Raw genomic sequence first — 21,424 nt, forward strand, 5'->3', positions numbered from 1 at the left:
CCAAGCCCAATCCCTGAAAAGCAGCCCCACACCATAATCCCCCTAACTTTGCACTTGGCACAATGCAGTCAGGCAAGTACCGTTCTCCTGGCAGCCACCAACTCAGACAGAGAAGCATGATTGATCACTACAGAGAACACGTCTCCACTGCTCTAGATTCCAGTGGCGGCGTACTTTACACCACAGCATCCGCCGCTTTGCATTGCACTTGTTGATGTAAGGCTTGGATGCAGCTGCTCGGCCATGGAAACCCATTCCATGAAGTTCTCTACACACTGTTGTTGGGCTCATCTGAAGGCCACACCAAGTTTGGAGGTCTTTAGCTATTGACTCTGCAGACAGTTGGTGACTTCTGCGCACTGCGCGCTTCAGCATGCGCTGACCCCGCCCTGTCATGTGACGTGACCTACCACTTGGTGGCTGAGTTGCTGTTGTTCCCAGTTGCTTCCACTTTGTTATAATCCCACTAACAGTTGAACGTGGAATATTTAGTAGCCAAGAAATGTCACGGATGGACTTATTGCACAGGTGGCCACCTATCACGGGACCACGCTTGGAGTCACTGAGCTCCTGAGAGCGACCCATTCTTTCTTTTGTAGAAGCAGTCTGCATGCCTAGGGGCTTGATTGTATACACCTGTGTCCATGGAGGGGATTGGAGCACCTGAATCCAATAATTTGGAGGGCGGGTGCAATACTTTTGGCAATAATAGTGTATGTATTTTGAGCAGATGTATTTGTATTTCTGTCCATCCATTTCCAAGCCTGTACTGCTCCTCCCCATAGCACAGCCAGGAGAAGGACACCACCTACAGTTAAGGTCCTCCCTCCACCCACCAACCTATAACTGGAAAGTGAAAGAGCAGCAGCAGACTGAAGAGACCATCCCTTGCTCACTCTCCTCTCTCCTACCATCAGCATGTTCCTTCATGGAGCACACCAGATTGGTTCCAAGTCCCGCCACCTACCAACCTTTGACTGGACAGTGAAAGAGCAGCAGCAAACTGAAGAGACCATCCCATGCTTACTCTGATCTCTCCTCCTGTCAGCATATTCCTTCCATGGAGCACACCTGATTGGTTCTCAGTGTTGCCCCCTCTCTCTCTCTCATTTTGCTGTACAAGTGATCGAAAGCTGCTGATACCAAGTCATATTTCAGGTACCTTTACTAGATTAATTAAAGACATTAAATAATTTGATACAAAGGAACAAGGCGTTGTCTCTTATATCTGCTCAGTTCTAACAGACAAGGCACAGGTAGCTTAAAACAAAGATGAAATGATTAAATCTGTCTGAAAAAACGTTTTGGATAATTACGTTAGAGGAATATAGAAAGTACGTAGAATATTATGTGTCGCCATTCATTCAGTCTGATTCTGTATGTCATTTCTAATTCTAGGTCAGCCATTCAAACTTGACCCCAAATTTGCTCACAAGAAGCTAAAGATATCAAATGACGGAATGCAGATGGAGAAAGAAGAGAGCTCCCTGAAGAAGAGCCACACGCCTGAGCGGTTCAGCGGGACGGGCTGCTACGGGGCAACAGGGAATGTCTTCATTGACAGTGGGTGTCATTACTGGGAAGTAGCAGTTGGAAATTCTACCTGGTAAGTGGACTGGGCAGTATCATGGGACCTTGAAGCTTTCTTATACCTGTCATGATCAGAGAGGTAAACCAGTATGACATGGAGAAGCGTGACTTGTTGGCCACACTTGAGTAATTCTATAAGAAGTATATAATGTAACATGTCTCCAGTTTACTGTGGAAGAACCGTTAAAATAGTGTTCAGGTCAAAGTGAACCCCAATAAAATGATTATGACTGCAATTCAAAGTATGATCAGTAGGGTTGTAGAGTGTGAAAGAATGAGGATGAAGTGGAGGGTGGTCAGTGGAGAAGTGTTCCTGTACATTGGTGGTCAGTGGAGAAGCTCCTCTTATACTGAAGGTCATTGGAGAACTGTTGCCTTACAGTGGTGGCCAGTGGAGGAAGGTGTCCTCTTACATTGGTGGTCAGTGGAGAAGCTCCTCTTACACTGAAGGTCATTGGAGAACTGTTGCCTTACAGTGGTGGCCAGTGGAGGAAGGTGTCCTCTTACATTGGTGGTCAGTGGAGAAGCTCCTCTTACACTGAAGGTCAATGGAGAAGTGTCCCCTTATACTGGGGGCCAGTGGAGGAAGGTGTCCTCTTACATTGGTGGCAAGTGTAGGAAGGTGTCCTCTTATATTGGTGGTCAGTGGAGAAGCTCCTCTTACACTGAAGATCAATGGAGAAGTGTTCACTTACACTGGTGGCCAGTGGAGGAAGGTGTCCTCTTACATTGGTGGCAAGTGGAGGAAGGTCTCCTCTTACACTGAAGGTCAATGGAGAAGTGTTCCCGTACATTGGTGGTCAGTGGAGAAGCTCCTCTTACACTGAAGGTCAATGGAGAAGTGTTCCCGTACATTGGTGGTCAGTGGAGAAGCTCCTCTTACACTGAAGGTCAATGGAGAAGTGTCCCCTTATACTGGGGGCCAGTGGAGGAAGGTGTCCTCTTACATTGGTGGCAAGTGTAGGAAGGTGTCCTCTTATATTGGTGGTCAGTGGAGAAGCTCCTCTTACACTGAAGATCAATGGAGAAGTGTTCACTTACACTGGTGGCCAGTGGAGGAAGGTGTCCTCTTACATTGGTGGCAAGTGGAGGAAGGTCTCCTCTTACACTGAAGGTCAATGGAGAAGTGTTCCCTTACATTGGTGGGTAGTGGAGAAATATCCCCTTAATATTGTTGACCAGTGGAGAAAGTCTCTTATATTGGTGATCATTGGAGAAGCTCCCCTTACACTGAATGTCATTGGAGAGGTGTCTTTTTACATTCATTGATAGTCACCGGAGAAGGGTCTTCTAACATTGGTGGCAAGCAGAGAAGGGCCTCATATATTAGTAGTCCATGAAGAAGGACTTCTTAAAATAGTGGTTAGTGAGAGAAATGTCCAATTGCATTGGGGTTTAGTGGAGATCGCTCCCCTTACATTGGTGGTCAGTAGAGAAAGAAACTCTACCAGTGGGTGTCTTTCTCCAATGATCGCCCAATGTAAGGAGACACTTCTGCACTGACTATCAGTGTAAGGATGTCCTTCTGCACTGATCACCCATGCAAGTCAGTGAAAAAGTAGCTCCTTACATTGGTGGTCAATGGAGAAGGGCCAGCTGAATGACCAACAAGGCATTTTGATATTTGCAATACTCCTCCCAAGAGCCAGCCCACTGCTTGCATCAGGATTGAAGACTGTTTAAGAAGAATACTGAGGCAGGGTGCTGTGATGTTTTGAGGAAGCTATGTACAGAACCCTGACGGCCCCTCCCACCAGCCATGATCTGCATGCATTTCATAGAGAAGCACAGAAACCCAGTGATGATGTCACAGGGTCCAAAATAAAGTACTGAAAATAGAAAGGTTTTATTTTAAAATGTTATTAGGATGATGATGGGGAGAGAAAAATATAAGCAGATTGAACGGCAGCATTAAATATTAGATCTGATTAGAAGATAATGGAAGAGATTTGGCTGTTTATCGGTACGCAGATTCTCACTATTAATTCATTAACATAGTTCTGTATGTTTCACATACACAAGGCAAGGAAGGGATATTCCAGGGCATTGCATTTTCCAGTCCAGATGTCTTTTTTTCTTAAACATAAGCATTACCATACCGAGTGGGTGCTGATGACGGCTATTTTTAGTTTCAGCAATGAGCATATGTTTGAGAAAATATGACTGCACTGACAGATGTTGCCGTTTCAGTTTTTTTTTTTTATGGAGAATCCCAATCTGTGCATGAGAAAAAAAATTGTGAAATTATGACAATTTAAAAGTAAGTTTAAACCCTAAATGGCATTTATTTTGCCATGTGCAGCGTGTATTCTAAACAGTTGCCATTCGGTTTGAATACAATATTCATTTTCACCTTTTGTCATCGTTTGTTGCATATCTGTGCTGCTGATCTTGTGCAGGCATTTTGCACCCACTCTCTGTTTACTTGCACTGAAGAGGACCCACATCTCCCCTTCCTCCCAAGTCTATTTCCTTTTAGGTTTTTTTTTTTAATTGACCTTTTCCAGATGCCTTACATTTGTGGTCTGTGGAGGAGTGGCCCCTCACATTGTTGGTCAGTGAAGATGGATCCTCCTACGTGGGTGGCCAGTGTAGAAGTGTCCCTTTACATGGGTGGTAAATGTAGAAGCGCCTCCTTACGTTGTTGATCAGTGGAGAAGGGTCACACTACATTGGTGATCAGTAGAGAAATGTCCCGTACATTGGTGATCAGTGGATAAGATTCACCTTACATTGGTGATCAGTGGATCAGTTTTCCCCTATATTGGTGATCAGTAGAGAAGGGTCCCCCTACAATGGTGATCAGTATAGAAGGGTCCCCTTACATGAGTGGTAAATGTAAAAGTGTCTGCTTACATTAGTGATCATTGGATAATTGTCCCACCACATTGGTGGTCAGTGGAAAAGGGTCCTCCTACATTGGTGACCAGTAGAGAAGGGTCCTCCTACATGGGTGACCAGTAGAGAAGGGTCCCCCTACATGGGTGACCAGTAGAGAAGGGTCCCCCTACATGGGTGGTAAATGTAGAAGTGTCTCCTTATATTGGTGACCAGTGGATAAGTGTCCCCTTATATTGGTTATCATTGAAGAAGTTTCACCATACGTTGGTGATCAGTGGAGAATTGTCTCCTTGCTTTGGTGACCAGTGGATAAGTGTCACCTTACATTGGTGATTAGTGGAAAAGTGTTACCTTACATTGGTGATCGGGGGAATAAGTTTCACCTTACATTGGTGATCAGTGGAGAAGTGTCCCTTTACATTGGTGATCGGTGGCTAAGTTTCACCATACATTGGTGATCAGTGGCTAAGTTTCACCATACATTGGTGATCAGTGGAGAAGTGTCCCCTTACTTGGGTGGTAAATGTAAAAATGTCCCCTGACATTGTTGATCAGTGGATTAGTTTCACCTTACATTGGTGATCAGTGAAGAAGGGCACCCTTATATTAGTGGTCACTGGAGAGGGACCCCCTTATATTGGTGGTCAGTAAAGACATGGCTCCTTACATTGGTGGTAATTGAAAAAGTACCCATGTACATTTTTGATCAGTGGAAACGAATCTTCTTACATTGGTCATCAGTGGAGATGGATTCCCTTTATATATTGGTGGCTAGTAGAGAAATGGCCCCTCACATTGGTTGTCTATGGTGAAGGGACCCCTTACATTAATGGTCAATGTAAGCAGGAGATCCATTGGCCACTGTCCTCTCCTAAAAGAGCCCATAGAAATTTCTGGAGTATCCCCTTTGAGCATGCTTTAGAGCAGCCTTTCTCAACCTTTTCAATGCAGAGGAATCCTTGAAATATATTTCTGGTCTCTTGGAACCCCTGCTAAAATGTACTATATCTACAACTCATGATCCATCAGTGTGATGGTCAGTGGGAAGAATGCTCCTCTCATTTGTGGCCATTGGGAATAATTTCCCCTTACAAATAGCCAAAAAGAGTATTGGTGTCAGTGGGCACTTATCTGACAAGCATAAATTGCTCATTGCTCAAGGAAACCTTAGCAACCTCTGGAGAAACCCTAGAATTCCATGGAACCCTGGTTAAGAAACCCTGCTTTACACAGCAGCAGCTTGTTGCAATTCAGAACAATTCCCCGCTGTAATCTTTACAGCTGGAATTGACTTGCAAAAGCAGCAGGGGAAAGAAAAATATGGTGTAGGGAGTATGCCCTATCCACTTCGCAGGAATTTACCGACAGGGTTCATTGTCCTCCTAGAATCTACTGCTAGCAATGGGAACCCTCAGTGATGTAGAGAGAGGCACTGACATGATGACTTGCAAGAATACAATAAAAGGAATGCAAGGTGCTGTGGTCATATACTTACAGTATGTCCTCAGTCTTCTGGGCTGAAGGACATTGGGTGTCATTAAATATACAAGACTGAGAACATCTTGTGGCAGAAGAGAGGTACTGCAGGGAACAAAGCCATATGGTGGGTGCTGTGGTCATGTACTTATAGTATGTCCTCAGCCTTCTGGTTTGAAGGACGTTGGGTGTCATTAAACCTGGAAGACTGAGGATATCTTTTGGCAGAAAACAGGTACTGCAGGGGACAACGCCATAGAGAAGGTGCTGTGGTCATGTACTTATAGTATGTCCTCAGTCTTCTGGGTTGAAGGACAATGGGTGTCATTAAACTTGGAAGACCGAGGATATCTTGTGGTTGAAAACAGGTACTGCAGGCGACAACGCCAGAGAGGAGGTGCTGCACTTTTACAGTATGTCCTCAGTCTTCTGGGTTGAAGGATGTTGGGTGTCATTAAACATGGAAAACTAGGGACCTCTTGTGGCAAAAGAAAGGTACTGCAAGGGACAAAGCCATATGGCAGGTGCTGTGGCCATGTACTTACAGTATGGCCTCAGTCTTCTGGGTTGAAGGACAATGGGTGTCATTAAACCTGGAAGACTGAGGATATCTTTTGGTAGAAAACAGGTACTGCAAGGGACAACGCCATAGAGAAGGTGCTGTAGTGCTGCACTTACAGTATGTCTTCAGTTTTCTGGGTTGAAGGATTCTGGGAGTCATTAAAGCTGGAAGACTGAGGATATCTTGTGGTAGAAAACAGATACTGCGGGGGACAACGCCATAGAGAAGGTGCTGTAGTGATGCACTTACAGTATGTCCTCAGTCTTCTGGGTTGAAGGATTTTGGGAGTCATTAAACCTGGAAGACTGAGGATATCATTTGGCAGAAAACAGGTACTGCGGGGGACAATGCTATAGAGCTGCACTTACAGTATGTCTTCAGTTTTCTGGGTTGAAGGATTTTGGGAGTCATTAAAGCTGGAAGACTGAGGATATCTTGTGGTAGAAAACAGATACTGCAGGGGACAATGCCATAGAGAAGGTGCTGTGGTCATGTACTTATAGTATGTCCTCAGTCTTCTGGGTTGAAGGATTTTGGGTGTCATTAAACCTGGAAGACTGAGCATATCTTGTGGTAGAAAACAGGTACTCTGGGGGGGACAATGCCATAGAGAAGGTTCTGTAGTGATGCACTTACAGTATGTCCACAGTCTTCTGGGTTGAAGGACGTTGGGTGTCATTAAACCTGGAAAACTAGGGACCTCCTGTGGCAAAAGGAAGGTACTGCAAGGGACAAAGCCATATGGCAGGTGCTGTGGCCATGTACTTACAGTATGGCCTCAGTCTTCTGGGTTGAAGGACAATGGGTGTCATTAAACTTGGAAGACCGAGGATATCTTGTGGTTGAAAACAGGTACTGCAGGCGACAACGCCAGAGAGGAGGTGCTGCACTTTTACAGTATGTCCTCAGTCTTCTGGGTTGAAGGATGTTGGGTGTCATTAAACATGGAAAACTAGGGACCTCTTGTGGCAAAAGAAAGGTACTGCAAGGGACAAAGCCATATGGCAGGTGCTGTGGCCATGTACTTACAGTATGGCCTCAGTCTTCTGGGTTGAAGGACAATGGGTGTCATTAAACCTGGAAGACTGAGGATATCTTTTGGTAGAAAACAGGTACTGCAAGGGACAACGCCATAGAGAAGGTGCTGTAGTGCTGCACTTACAGTATGTCTTCAGTTTTCTGGGTTGAAGGATTCTGGGAGTCATTAAAGCTGGAAGACTGAGGATATCTTGTGGTAGAAAACAGATACTGCGGGGGACAACGCCATAGAGAAGGTGCTGTAGTGATGCACTTACAGTATGTCCTCAGTCTTCTGGGTTGAAGGATTTTGGGAGTCATTAAACCTGGAAGACTGAGGATATCATTTGGCAGAAAACAGGTACTGCGGGGGACAATGCTATAGAGCTGCACTTACAGTATGTCTTCAGTTTTCTGGGTTGAAGGATTTTGGGAGTCATTAAAGCTGGAAGACTGAGGATATCTTGTGGTAGAAAACAGATACTGCAGGGGACAATGCCATAGAGAAGGTGCTGTGGTCATGTACTTATAGTATGTCCTCAGTCTTCTGGGTTGAAGGATTTTGGGTGTCATTAAACCTGGAAGACTGAGCATATCTTGTGGTAGAAAACAGGTACTCTGGGGGGGACAATGCCATAGAGAAGGTTCTGTAGTGATGCACTTACAGTATGTCCACAGTCTTCTGGGTTGAAGGACGTTGGGTGTCATTAAACCTGGAAAACTAGGGACCTCCTGTGGCAAAAGGAAGGTACTGCAAGGGACAAAGCCATATGGCAGGTGCTGTGGCCATGTACTTACAGTATGTCCTCAGTCTTCTGCATTGAAGGATTTTGGGAGTCATTAAAGCTGGGAGACTGAGGATATCTTGTGGTAGAAAACCGATACTGTGGGGGACAACACCATAGAGAAGGTGCTGTAGTACTGCACTTACAGTATGTCCTCTGTCTTCTGGGTTTAAGGACCTTGGGCATCATTTAACCTTGAACACTGAGGACATCTTTTGGCAGAAAACAGGTACTGCGGGGGACAATGCTATAGAGAAGGTGCTGTAGTGATACATTTACAGTATGTCCTCCCAGTCTTCTGGGTTGAAGGATTTTGGGAGTCAATAAACCTGGAAGACTGAGGATATCTTGTGGTAGCAAACCGATACTGTGGGGGACAACACCATAGAGAAGGTGCTGTAGTACTGCACTTACAGTATGTCCTCTGTCTTCTGCGTTGAAGGATTTTGGGAGTCATTAAAGCTGGAAGACTGAGGATATCTTTTGGTAGAAAACAGATACTGTGGGGGACAACGCCATAGAGAAGGTGCTGTAGTACTGTACTTACAGTATGTCCTCAGTCTTCTGGGTTTAAGGACGTTGGGCATCAGTTAACCTTGAACACTGAGGACATCTTTTGGCAGAAAAAAGGTACTGCGGGTGAAAACCACAGAAGAAGTTTGTAGCCAGAGTTGTTTTTTTTTTTCATTTTTAAAACCTTTGAAATAAAAAAAATATCCAGAAGTTGGGCTTTAAACGTGCCTGGGCATACATACATTAAAAAAAAATGTTTTTTTTTTAATGTATGTATGCCCTGACAGTACCTAGCCTGACACGATGCCTCTATGCCTGTTTTTACCTGAATATCAAAAGCTTTTTGCCGTCTTGCCCCTAATCCAGAGCTCACAGGGAATGTCTAAGTCGGTTATAACAACTTTTAATGGCCCCGTGTAATTCTGGCTCCTGTCCCCCCCACCACCAACGGGCTCCCACTATACGTGGTCAGTCGGTTCCTGACAACACGGATTACGATGATGCTGTCGACTCGGCTTAAAAAATCTCGCACACAGTCTGTTTAACATGCAGCGTGCCATCCTCGAACATTCATTTTTAATAAGGTACATAGCACTTCAGGCTCTCAAAGCGTGAAAAAGCCCACTCCTTGCTGCAGAGGTGTTCATAATGTTTAAATTCCAGTACAAAAGAAATCTGTTTTGCCGAGTTCATAGAAAAAAAAAAAAAAACTTACAAGGAAAAATGCCTGCTGGAGGTGGACGTATTACCCAGAATCCTTTGCAAAAGGCAGCACTCGGTTAATGCATTTTTAACACTGATTTGCATTAGTACAGATGAGCCGCAGAGAGACACTGATAAAGGGGTTCTGGTGTCTGGATTGTGTACAGTTGTGTTCAAAATACTAGCAGTCAGACATCACTAACCGGATCAATCACTGTTTTGGTGGAAATGATATTTCTACATGGCAAATAATTTCCTAGCAGGTGTAGTAGAGTAATAGAAATCCAACAGACCCAACAGTCATGACATGCATGCTGCTGATTCTGTGTCATTGAATCACTCATTGAGGGGCGTGTTCACAATAATAGCCGTGTGGAGTTCTATTAGTGAGGTCATTCATTCTTTGAACAACAGGTGGCAATTATTGCCCTTATTTAAGGAAGGAAGGCAGCAAATGTTGGACATGCTGGTTACAGTGCATTTCTCTCTGAAATTCTGAGGAAAATGGGTGGTTCCAGACATTTTTCAGAAGAACAGCGTACCTTGATTAAAAAGTTGATTGGAGAGGAGAAAACATATAAAGATGTGCAGAAAATGATTGGCTGCTCAGCTAAAATGATCGCAAATGCTTTAAAATGGCAACCAAAACCTGAAAGACGTGGAAGAAAGCGAAAAACTACCATTGGAATGGATAGAAGAATAGCCACAATGGCGCGGACTCAGCCAACAATCAGCTCCAGGAAGATGAAAGAAGGTGTGACGTTCCCTGTGAGGACTGTTACAATTAGAAGACGCCTATGTGAAGCCAAGCTATCTGCAAGAAGCCCCCGCAAAGTCTCACTGTTGGGAAAAAGACGTGTGCTGAAGAGGTTACAATCTGCCAAAGAGCACTTTGACTGGCCTAAAGAGAAATGGCGCAACATTTTGTGGACTGATGGAAGTAAGATTGTTCTTTTTGGGTCTAGTGGGCGGAGACAGTTCGTCAGACGACCCCCAAACAGTGAATTCAAGCCACAGTACACTGTGAAGACAGTGAAGCATGGTGGTGCAAGCATCATGATATGGGGATGTTTCTCATACTACGGTGTTGGGCCTATTTATTGCATACCAGGGATCATGGATCAGTTTGAATACATCAGAATACTTGAAGAGGTCATGCTGCCTTATGCTGAAGAGGAAATGCCCTTGAAATGGGTGTTCCAACAAGACATCGACCCCAAACACACCAGTAAACGTGCAACATCTTGGTTCCAGACCAACAAGATGGACGTTATGGAGTGGCCAGCCCAATCCCCGGATCTTCATCCAATAGAAAACTTGTGGGGTGACATCAAAAATGCCGTTTCTGAGGCAAAACCAAGAAATAGAGAAGAACTGTGGAATGTGGTCCAATCATCCTGGGCTGGAATACCTGATCACAGGGGCCAGAAGTTGGGGGACTCCATGCAACACAGATGTACAGCAGTTCTCAGAAACAGTGCGACTACAACCAAATATTCATGAAGTCATTCAAAGGAAAGCAAAATCTTCAAACATTTCTCAGTTTATATAGTGAATGTTTGAGTTTGTAAAGAAGAATACAAACACTGCGATTTTTTTGAACCGTCTAATATTCATGTTTCTTCCATTTTTTTAGAGGAACAACACAAATTTGATGTATTTTTCTTCATGTTTTGATTTGGAATAGAATGTGTCGTGTTCCCAATGCATTTGTGTGGATGGAAATAAAAGCTATTAGAAGGATTTTCAGCTTTATTCACTTTTTTCAACACACTGCTATTATTTTGAACACAACTGTAAATGGCAGTTTAGAGGAACGCTCTGAATGGTCACCCGTTTGCTCTTGGCAAAAGAATGAGTCAAAGGCAATGGCCTGGTAAAGTACGCCAAAAATTACACCTGTGTGTTACGGTGTCACCATGGAAGATGGGCGTCTCGTTATCGTATATTTTATTATATAAAGTTTGTCTCCAAACCTTTCAGGGAACGGGGAAATGCAATTCTTAAAGTTACATAGTTAGTCTGGCTGAAAAAAGACAAAAGTCCATCCAGTTCAACCATAAAAATAAAGTTCTAATCCTACACCCACAGTTGATCCAGAGGAAGGCAAAAATAACCCAGCAAAGCACGATCCAATTTCCTACTGCTGGGAAAAAAATTCCTTCCTGGTCCCCCGAGAGGCAATCGGATATTCCCTGGATCAACTTTCCCTATAAATGTTATATCCAGTTATATTCTGTGTATCTAAGAAGGAATCCAGGACTTTCCTACAGCAATCCACTGAGCTGGTCAGAACCAACCCTGGGAGTCTATTCCACATTTTCACAGCTCTTACTGTGAAGAAACCTGGAACCATGGCCAAAATTCCAAAAATGTATAAAATGTTTTACGGCTTCATGCACACTAAAAAAAAAAAAAAACACTCTTAGCAGCAGTTTTGAACGTTTTTGTTTTCTGCCTCCAGAAGAAAATAGTGTTACCCAATGTCCATCTCTGAAGCCTATAGGCAGAGAACTCTGAAACGCCCCCCCCCCCCCCCCACCAAAAAAAATACGGTAAGACTGACATTTCTTTCTTGATAAAATATTTTTAGATAAATATTTTTATATGTGTAAAGGGGAATGTGGACTTTGATGTAAAGGGAAACTCTGTGGACTGTGATGTAAGGGGGTCACGGAGGTCACCCCTTACACAAGAGTCCCCAGAGTTCCCCTTATGTCAGAGTTCTCTTTTACATCAGAATCTGCAGGGTTCCCCCTTACAGTGCAAGGGGGACTTCTACAGATCCTGTTGTAAGGGTGGACACTGCAGAACGTGATGTAAAGGGGAACTCTTGTGTAAGGGTGTCTCTAGTCACCAGAGCCCCCCCTTACACAAGAGTTACCAGAGTTCCCCTTACATCAGAATCTGCAGGGGTTCCCGCTTACAGTGCAAGGGGGACTTCTGTATACCTTGATGTAAAAGGGAACTCTGTTGTAAGGGTGGACACTGTAGAACGTGATGTAAAGGGGAACTCTGATGTAAGGGGGTCTCTGGTCACCCCTTACACAGGAGTCCCCAGAGTTCCCCTTACTTCAGAGTCCTCAGAGTTCTCCTTTACATCAGAATCTGCAGGGGTCCCCCTCAAAAGGAGGACCTCTACGGAACAGATCCTGTTGTAAGGGTGAACACTGCAGAACGTGATGTAAAGGGGAACTCTTGTGTAAGGGTGTCTCTAGTCACCAGAGCCCCCCACTCTTACACAAGAGTTACCAGAGTTCCCCTTACATCAGAATCTGCAGGGGTTCCCTCTTAAAGTGCAAGGGGGACTTCTGTGGACCTTGATGTAAAGGGGAACTCTGTTGCTAGGGTGGACACTGTAGAACGTGATGTAAAGGGGAACTCTGATGTAAGGGGGTCTCTGGTCACCCCTTACACAAGAGTCCCCAGAGTTCCCCTTACTTCAGAGTCCTCAGAGTTCTCCTTTACATCAGAATCTGCAGGGGTCCCCCTTACAGCGCAAGGGGGACCTCTACGGATCTTGATGTAAAGGGGAACTCTGTTGTAAGGGTGGACACTGCAGAACGTGGTGTTAAGGTGAACTCTGATGTAAGGGGGTCTCTGGTCACCCCTTACACAAGAGTCCCCAGAGTTCCTCTTACTTCAGGGTCCTCAGAGTTCTCCTTTACATCAGAATCTGCAGGGGTCTCCCTCAAAAGGAGGACCTCTACGGATCCTGTTGTAAGGGTGAACACTGCAGAACGTGATGTAAAGGGGAACTCTTGTGTAAGGGTGTCTCTAGTCACCAGAGCCCCCCCCCCCTTACACAAGAGTTACCAGAGTTCCCCTTACATCAGAATCTGCAGGGGTTCCCCTTTAAAGTGCAAGGGGGACTTCTGTGGACCTTGATGTAAAGGGGAACTCTGTTGTAACGGTGGACACTATAGAACATGATGTAAAGGGGAACTCTGATGTAAGCGGGTCTCTGGTCACCCCTTACACAAGAGTTACCAGAGTTCTCCTTTACATCAGAATCTGCAGGGGTCCCCCTTACAGTGCAAGGGGGACCTCTACGGATCCTGATGTAAAGGGGAACTCTGTTGTAAGGATGGATACTGCAGAACGTGGTGTAAAGGGGAACTCTGATGTAAGGGGGTCTCTAGTCACCAGAGCCCCCCCCCCTTACACAAGACTTACCAGAGTTCCCCTTACATCAGAATCTGCAGGGGTTCCCCCTTACAGTGCAAGGAGGACCTCTGCGGACCCTGATGTAAAGGGGAACTCTGTTGTAAGGGTGGACACTGCAAAATGTGATGTAAGGGGGTCTCTGGTCACCAGAGCCCCCCTTACATCACAGTCAGCAGAGTTCCCCTTTACATCATGGTCTGCAGTGTTTCCTCTGATATCAGAGTTCCCCTTTACATCAGGGTCCGCAGATATCCCCCTTGCACTGTGGGTCGCTAGTGTGAAAGGGGCCTAATTCATCAGGGGCAACAACCAGGGAATTGCGCTGGGGCAAGGCATACACACTTTGCTGTGTATCTTTTGCCTGAGAATTCTCTGCAGACTTGATGAATGGAGGATCCCTCCCTCAGTGTCCTCCTGTGCCTGTGTGTTCATGTCTCACTGACAGTTGGCCCTGGCTGCTGTGCTGATGATGTGATGTCTGTCATATACCACCTTCCATCCTGCCGCTGATTTCCTTTCAGTCAGAACCCACCTTTCCCTCAGCACTTCACTGAAAGCGGCATTCATTTTCTTTCTCCCTCTCCCTCCTCCAGATGGGCTCCCCTTTAAGAAGGGCACCCATAGGAACATTTATACAGTGCCTATTGGGAAATCCGCACCTGCCAATGTGTCCATTCACACTATTTTAGTCTAGGGGTATTTTTTAAGCTTCTAGAAACAGAAAAAAAACCATTTTTTTTGGGGGGGGGGGGGGTTTGGATGGGGGGGGGAGCGATTTTCTGGCAGAAAAAGGCTCCTAAATAATGCAAACCACTGCTAAGCCCTGGTTTCCAGTGTGTTTTTTTCCTTAGCGCGCGGCTGCCAGCTTCCCTACCAACCAAGGAATAACTGGTTGTTAAGGAGCAGGCGGCAAGCCAGCCCTGCATCCTTAACAATGAATGACTCAAAGCTGACTATAAAAAGAAGAATTGCCAGCAATTAAAAATTGAGGAAAAAATAGCATTCCCCCCCCCCCCCATCCATTCCAGCCTCTTCGGGTCTGGTATGGATTTTAAGGGGGACACCATGGCAAAATTAAAAACAACCAAAACAGCATGGGGTGTCTCCCCCCCAATCCATACCTTAGGACCCTATCCAAGCATGCAGCCTGAAAAGTCAGGAATGGTGGGGGGAGGGGGAGCAAGCTCCATGTTGATAGGGACAAAAGTCTCTTTCCTACAACCCTGAGCGGTGATTGTGGAGGTCTGCGGGCGGGGGGCTTATCAAAATATAGAATCTCCCTTTAATAAGGGGTGTACCCAGACCCCCCCCCCCCCCCCCAATGTGACTAAGTGTGGGGTACATTGTACGCCTAATTATTCACCAAAAAAAGTGTCAAAAATAAAAACACAGACAGTTTTTGACAAGTCTTTTATTAAAAAAAATCAAAAACAATGTCCCCCAAAGTATATCACACATCAATCACAATGAACACTGCTGCTGCTGTCCTGGGGGGAAAAAAAAAGAAAAAAAAAAGAGCTCTAGACCTGATGCTGACTCCTGCCATCTGACCGCTTTACCGCCTTCTGCCGCTAAATAAACTAAGGGGTGGGGCCACATGTGACATCACCAAGTGGCCCCACCATTCCGTTTATTTAGTGGCGGGAGGTAGCAGAGCTGTTAGACAACAGAAGGTGGCAGAGCTATCAAATGACAGGAGCCAGCGTCAGGTGCAGAGCTTTTTTTTTTTTTTCCGTGGGACAACTACAGTGTTCATGATTGATATTGGATCTACCTCGAAGAGATTGTCTTTGGGTTTTTTTTGTTTGTTTTTTAAAGAAAGTACTTTTCAAAACAGTCTCTGTGTTTTTATTATTTTGAAATTTTTTTGGGTGAATGAGTAGGGGTACAATGTACCCCATACTTATTCACATGGGAGGGCAGGATCTGTGTCCCCCTTATTAGGATTCCAATAAGCCCCCTGGCCGCAGATTCTATACATTTTTATCATAAGTGTATTTTAAATGATGGAGACAGAATGTCAACCCAATGAAGGACCTAATCATACCCACAGTGAAGCATGGTGGTGGCAGCATCATGCTTTGAGTTCATTTTTCTTCAGCTGGAACTGGGGCCTTAGTCAAGGTAGAGGGAATTATGAACAGATCTGAATACCAGTCAATATCAGCACAAAACATTCAGGCTTCTGCTAGAAAGCTGAACATGAAGAGGAACTTCATCTTTCAGCATGACAACAACCCAAAGCATACATCCAAATCAGCAAAGGAATGGCTTCATCAGAAGAAGATGGAAGTTTTGGAATGGCCCAGCCAGAGCCCAGACCTGAATCCGATGGAAAATCTGTGGGGGGATCTGAAGAGGGCTCTGCACAGGATATGACAGATTTGGAGTGTTTTTGCAAAGAAGAGCGAGCAAATATTGCCAAGTCAAGATGTGCCATGCTGATAGACTCATACCCAAAAAGAGTGCTGGAATCACATCAAAAGGGGCTTCAACAAAGGATTAGTGTAAGGGTGTGCACACTTATGCAACCAGATTAGTTTAGATTTTTTATTTTTACTTCCCTCCACCTACAAGATTTCAGTTTGTTGTTCATCTGAGTTGTACAGTTTATCAGTCACAGTAAAGGTGGAAAAAGTTCTGAAATGATTTATCTTCGTCTCATTTTTTTACATCACAGAAACCTGACATCTCAATAGAGGTGTGTAGACTTTTTATATCCACTGTACTTATTTTACTCACTGCACTGCGACTAAATTTATAACATTTGTATCATGGATTTTTGGTTGAAATACTGTCTCTATCCTTTAAGATACACCTATGATAAAAATTATAGACCCTTCTTTTTTTTTGTAAGTGGGCAAACTTACAAAAATCTGCCAGGGATCAAATAATTTTTTCCCCACTGTGTGTGTATATATATATATATATATATATATATATATATATATACACACACATACACACATACAGTGGGGAAAATAATTATTTGATATAATTAATATATATATAATTATACAGGATTTATATAGCGTCAACAGTTTACGTGTGTGTGTGTATATATATATATATATATATATATATATATACACACAGTGGGGAAAATAATTATTTGATATAATTTTTATATATATATTTTTTTTTTTATTATACAGGATTTATATAGTGCCGACAGTTTGTGTGTGTATGTATGTATATACATATATATATATATATATATATATATATATATATATATATATATACACACACACATACACACTGGGGAAAATAATTATTAGATATTATATATATATATATATATATCTATATATAGATATATATAGATATATATATATATATATATATAATATATGCCCACTCACAAAGAAATGATCGGTCTAAAAATCGAATGTTCGGTGTATTGTAACACTGAGAGACAGAATAGCAACAAAGAAATTCAGCAGAAATGCATGTCTAACAATCATGACTGATTTGTTCATGAGGGAAATAAGTATTTGATCCCCTATCATTAAGCAGGATTTCTGGCTACCAGGTGTCTTTCATACAGGTAACAAGCTGAGATTAGAAGCAGTCTCTTAAAGGGAGTGCTGCTAATCTCATTTTGTTACCTGTATAAAAGACACCTGTCCACAGAAGCAATCAAACCATCAGATTCCAAACTCTCCACCATGGCAAAGACCACAGAGCTGTCCAAGGATGTCAGGGACAAGATTGTAGACCTACACAAGGCTGGACTGGGCTACCAAACTATGGCCAAGCAGCTTGGTGGGAAGGTGACAACAGTTGGTGCAATCATTCACAAATGGAAGAAACACAAAACAACTGTCAGTCTCCCTAGGTCTGGTGCACCATGCAAGATCTCACCTCGTGGAGTGTCAATGATCATGAGAACAGTGAGGAATCATCCCAGAACTACACGTGAGGATCTTGTCAATGATCTCCAGGCAGCTGGGACCTCAGTCACCAAGAAAACAATTGGTAACACACTACGCCGACAAGGACTGAAATCCTGCAGTGCCCGCAAGGTCCCTCTTCTCAAGAAAGCACATGTCCAGGCACGTCTGAAGTTTGCCACTGAACATCTGAATGATGCAGAGGAGGACTGGTGGAAAGTGTTGTGGTCAGATGAGACCAAAATCGAGCTCTTTGGCATCAACTCAACTCGCCGTGTTTGGAGGAGGAGAAATGCTGCCTATGACCCCAAGAACACCATCCCAACTGTCAAACATGGTGGTGGAAACATTCTGCTTTGGGGGTGTTTTTCTGCTAAGGGGACAGGACAACTGCACCGCATCAAAGGGACGATGGACGGGACAATGTACCATCAAATCTTGGGTGAGAACCTTCTTCCCTCAGCCAGGGCATTGAAAATGGGTCGTGGATGGGTGTTCCAGCATGACAATGACCCAAAACACACGGCCAAGGCAACAAAGGAGTGGCTCAAGAAGAAGCACATTAAGGTCCTGGAGTGGCCTAGCCAGTCGCCAGACCTTAATTCGATTGAAAATCTGTGGAGGGAGCTGAAAGTTCGAGTTGCCAAACGTCAGCCACCAAACCTTAATGACTTGGAGAGGATCTGCCAAGAGGAGTGGGACAAAATCTCTCCTGAGATGTGTGCAAACCTGGTGGCCAACTACAGGAAACGTCTGACCTCTGTGATTGCCAACAAGGGATTTGCCACCAAGTACTAAGTCATGTTTTGTGAAGGGGATCAAATACTTATTTCCCTCATGAACATGCAGATCAGTCATCATTTGTTAGACGCATTTCTGCTGAATTTGTTGTTGCCATTCTGTCTCTCAGTGTTACAATACACCGAACATTCGATTTTTAGACCGATCATTTCTTTGTGAGGGGCGAACACTCAAAATCAGCAGGGGAGCAAATACGCACCTCCTTCATTGTGTGTGTATATATATATAATCATTATACAGGATTTATATAGTGCCAACAGTTTATGTGTGTGTATACACACACACAAATACATTCATCCACACCATAGCTATGCATACATATAAATAAAGGTTTTCTATATTTTATTTTTTTTCTTCGTGGGAGTTCTAGATACAATCTTCTGAGACTTCATTCACCACCAGCCCCCCTTCCCAATGCACCTCTGCAGCAATACATTACGTCTAATACAATGAGCCATCAATAGATCCCTGTTTCCATTGCCTGCTCCTAAGTGCACCTCGGGATTGCTGTATGTCTGGATCAGTAGCTCTGGAAAATTGGGGCTTAGTTGGTTAAAAAAAAAAAAATCCCTGCTTTATGAAGGTTAGCGGCTGTTTCCATAAAGAATGAATGATAGCGCATGTAAAATACATGTTAAACTGCGCAGTGCGTGCATTTTAATACATAGTGCTGAAGAGAAATTCTCCCATATTCCCACCCATATTAAAATGCACAAAGACGCATCAAAAATTTACTGCACGGTACTGAAAAATGCATGATAAAATGAATGTGTGTACAGCCCAGTGCCAAGTTTAATATATATACAGTGGGGATCGAAAGTTTGGGCACCCCAGCTAAAAATTTGTATTAATGTGCATAAAGAAGCCAAGGAAAGATGGAAAAATCTCCAAAAGGCATCAAATTACAGATTAGACATTCTTATAATATGTCAACAAAAGTTAGATTTTATTTCCATCATTTACACTTTCAAAATAACAGAAAACAAAAAAATGGCGTCTGCAAAAGTTTGGGCACCCTGCAGAGTTAATATCTTGTACTGCCCCCTTTGCCAAGCTGAGACCTGCCAGTGTCATGGATTGTTCTCAATCATCGTCTGGGAAGACCAGGTGATGTCAATCTCAAAGGTTTTAAATGCCCAGACTCATCTGACCTTGCCCCAACAATCAGCACCATGGGTTCTTCTAAGCAGTTGTCTAGAAAACTGAAACTGAAAATAGTTGACGCTCACAAAGCTGGAGAAGGCTATAAGAAGATAGCAAAGCGTTTTCAGATGTCAATATCCTCTGTTCGGAATGTAATTAAGAAATGGCAGTCATCAGGAACAGTGGAAGTTAAAGCAAGATCTGAAAGACCAAGAAAAATATCAGACAGAACAGCTCGCAGGATTGTGAGAAAAACAATTCAAAACCCACGTCTGACTGCACGATCCCTCCAGAAAGATCTGGCAGACACTGGAGTTGTGGTCACTATTCCACTATAAAGAGATACTTGTACAAATATGGTCTTCATGGAAGAGTCATCAGAAGAAAACCTCTTCTACGTCCTCACCACAAAAATCATCGTTTGAACTTCGCAAATGAACATGTAGACAAGCCTGATGCATTTTGGAAACAAGTTCTGTGGACCGATGAGGTTAAAATTGAACTTTTTGGCCGGAATGAGCAAAGGTACGTTTGGAGAAGAAGGGGCACAGAATTTAATGAAAAGAACCTCTGTCCAACTGTTAAGCATGGGGTTGGATCAATCATGCTTTGGGGTTGTGTTGCAGCCAGTGGCACAGGGAACATCTCACGAGTAGAAGGAAAAATGGATTCAATAAAATTTCAGCAAATTTTGGATGGTAACTTGATGCCATCTGTGAATCTGTGAAAAAGCTGAAGTTAAAGAGAGGATGGCTTCTACAAATGGATAATGGTCCTAAACACACCTCGAAATCCACGGGGGATTACATCAAGAGGCGTAAACTGAAGGTTTTGCCATGGCCTTCACAATCTCCTGACCTCAACATAATTGAAAATCTATGGATAGACCTTAAAAGAGCAGTGCGTGACAGACAGCCCAGAAATCTCAAAGAACTGGAAGACTTTTGTAAGGAAGAATGGGCAAAGATACCTCAAACAAGAATTGAAAGACTCTTGGCTGGCTACAAAAAGCGTTTACAAGCTGTGATACTTGCCAAAGGGGGCAGTACAAGATATTAACTCTGCAGGGTGCCCAAACTTTTGCAGACGCCATTTTTTTGTTTTCTGTTATTTTGAAAGTGTAAATGATGGAAATAAAATCTAACTTTTGTTGACATATTATAAGAATGTCTAATCTGTAATTTGATGCCTTTTGGAGATTTTTCCATCTTCCTTTGGCTTCTTTATGCACATTAATACAAATTTTTAGCTGGGGTGCCCAAACTTTCGATCCCCACTGTATATATATATATATATATATATATATATATATATATATATATATATATATATATGGTTTATGTGTGCTCAGGTGATCACTACAAACCTTGATATTGCAGCCGGCAGCACTTTTCCTTTGACGTCCTCCCGCAAGACCCATTGGTGTCTACAGAGGATGTCTAAGTCTGCTGCTGTGCCCGTGTACAGTCGCCGATACAAATGCATGGGTGTACGCAGCACCTGTGGCTCCCTGGGTGTAGGAAAGTGCAAGGAATTGAATGCCAAGGACACAACAAATGCCAATGTGAATGAAGTCTGAAGAAGAAAAAGCCTACCTCCTCCCTGTGCACACAGAATTCCGGGACTCAGAACATGGTATGGTGGATAGTGCCTGTGCAGTGTGACCTGGGCTGCAAAAAACACATGTGCAGCGTTCTTCTAAATGAGAGAGGAAAAAGTTATCTGCTGAGCCGCCCCCCCACCTTCCTCTCTTCCCTAGACCCATTGAGGTTGTGAACTCCGGCATTCTTCTGCAGCGGTCAGTATATGTTGTTGCTTTGCCTTTTATGTGTGAATGTCAGGTTGCTGCTAAGTGCAAGTGGAAGTCATCTGCTGCGTTTCTTACTGTATTAGACTGGGGCCTGCGGGCTAAAACCCTCCTGAAACAAAAT

At 43.7% G+C, this 21,424-nt stretch overlaps 1 protein-coding gene across 1 annotated transcript in view; it reads left to right on the forward strand.

Annotated features, from left to right (window-relative positions):
- LOC149429098 (E3 ubiquitin-protein ligase MID2-like) overlaps positions 1 to 21,424 on the forward strand; it is a 64,426-nt gene that overhangs the window by 29,682 nt on the left and 13,320 nt on the right. Inside the window, exon 3 of the mRNA XM_089666735.1 lies at positions 1,399 to 1,606. Within this exon, the coding sequence (XP_089522861.1) occupies positions 1,399 to 1,606 (208 nt within the window). The remainder of the gene's footprint in view (positions 1 to 1,398; positions 1,607 to 21,424) is intronic.

This window comes from Staurois parvus, unplaced genomic scaffold (genome assembly GCF_062004578.1).
Source record: "Staurois parvus isolate SC_StPar_1 unplaced genomic scaffold, SC_StPar_1.0 ptg002806l, whole genome shotgun sequence".
NCBI classification, from domain to species: Eukaryota; Metazoa; Chordata; class Amphibia; order Anura; family Ranidae; genus Staurois; species Staurois parvus.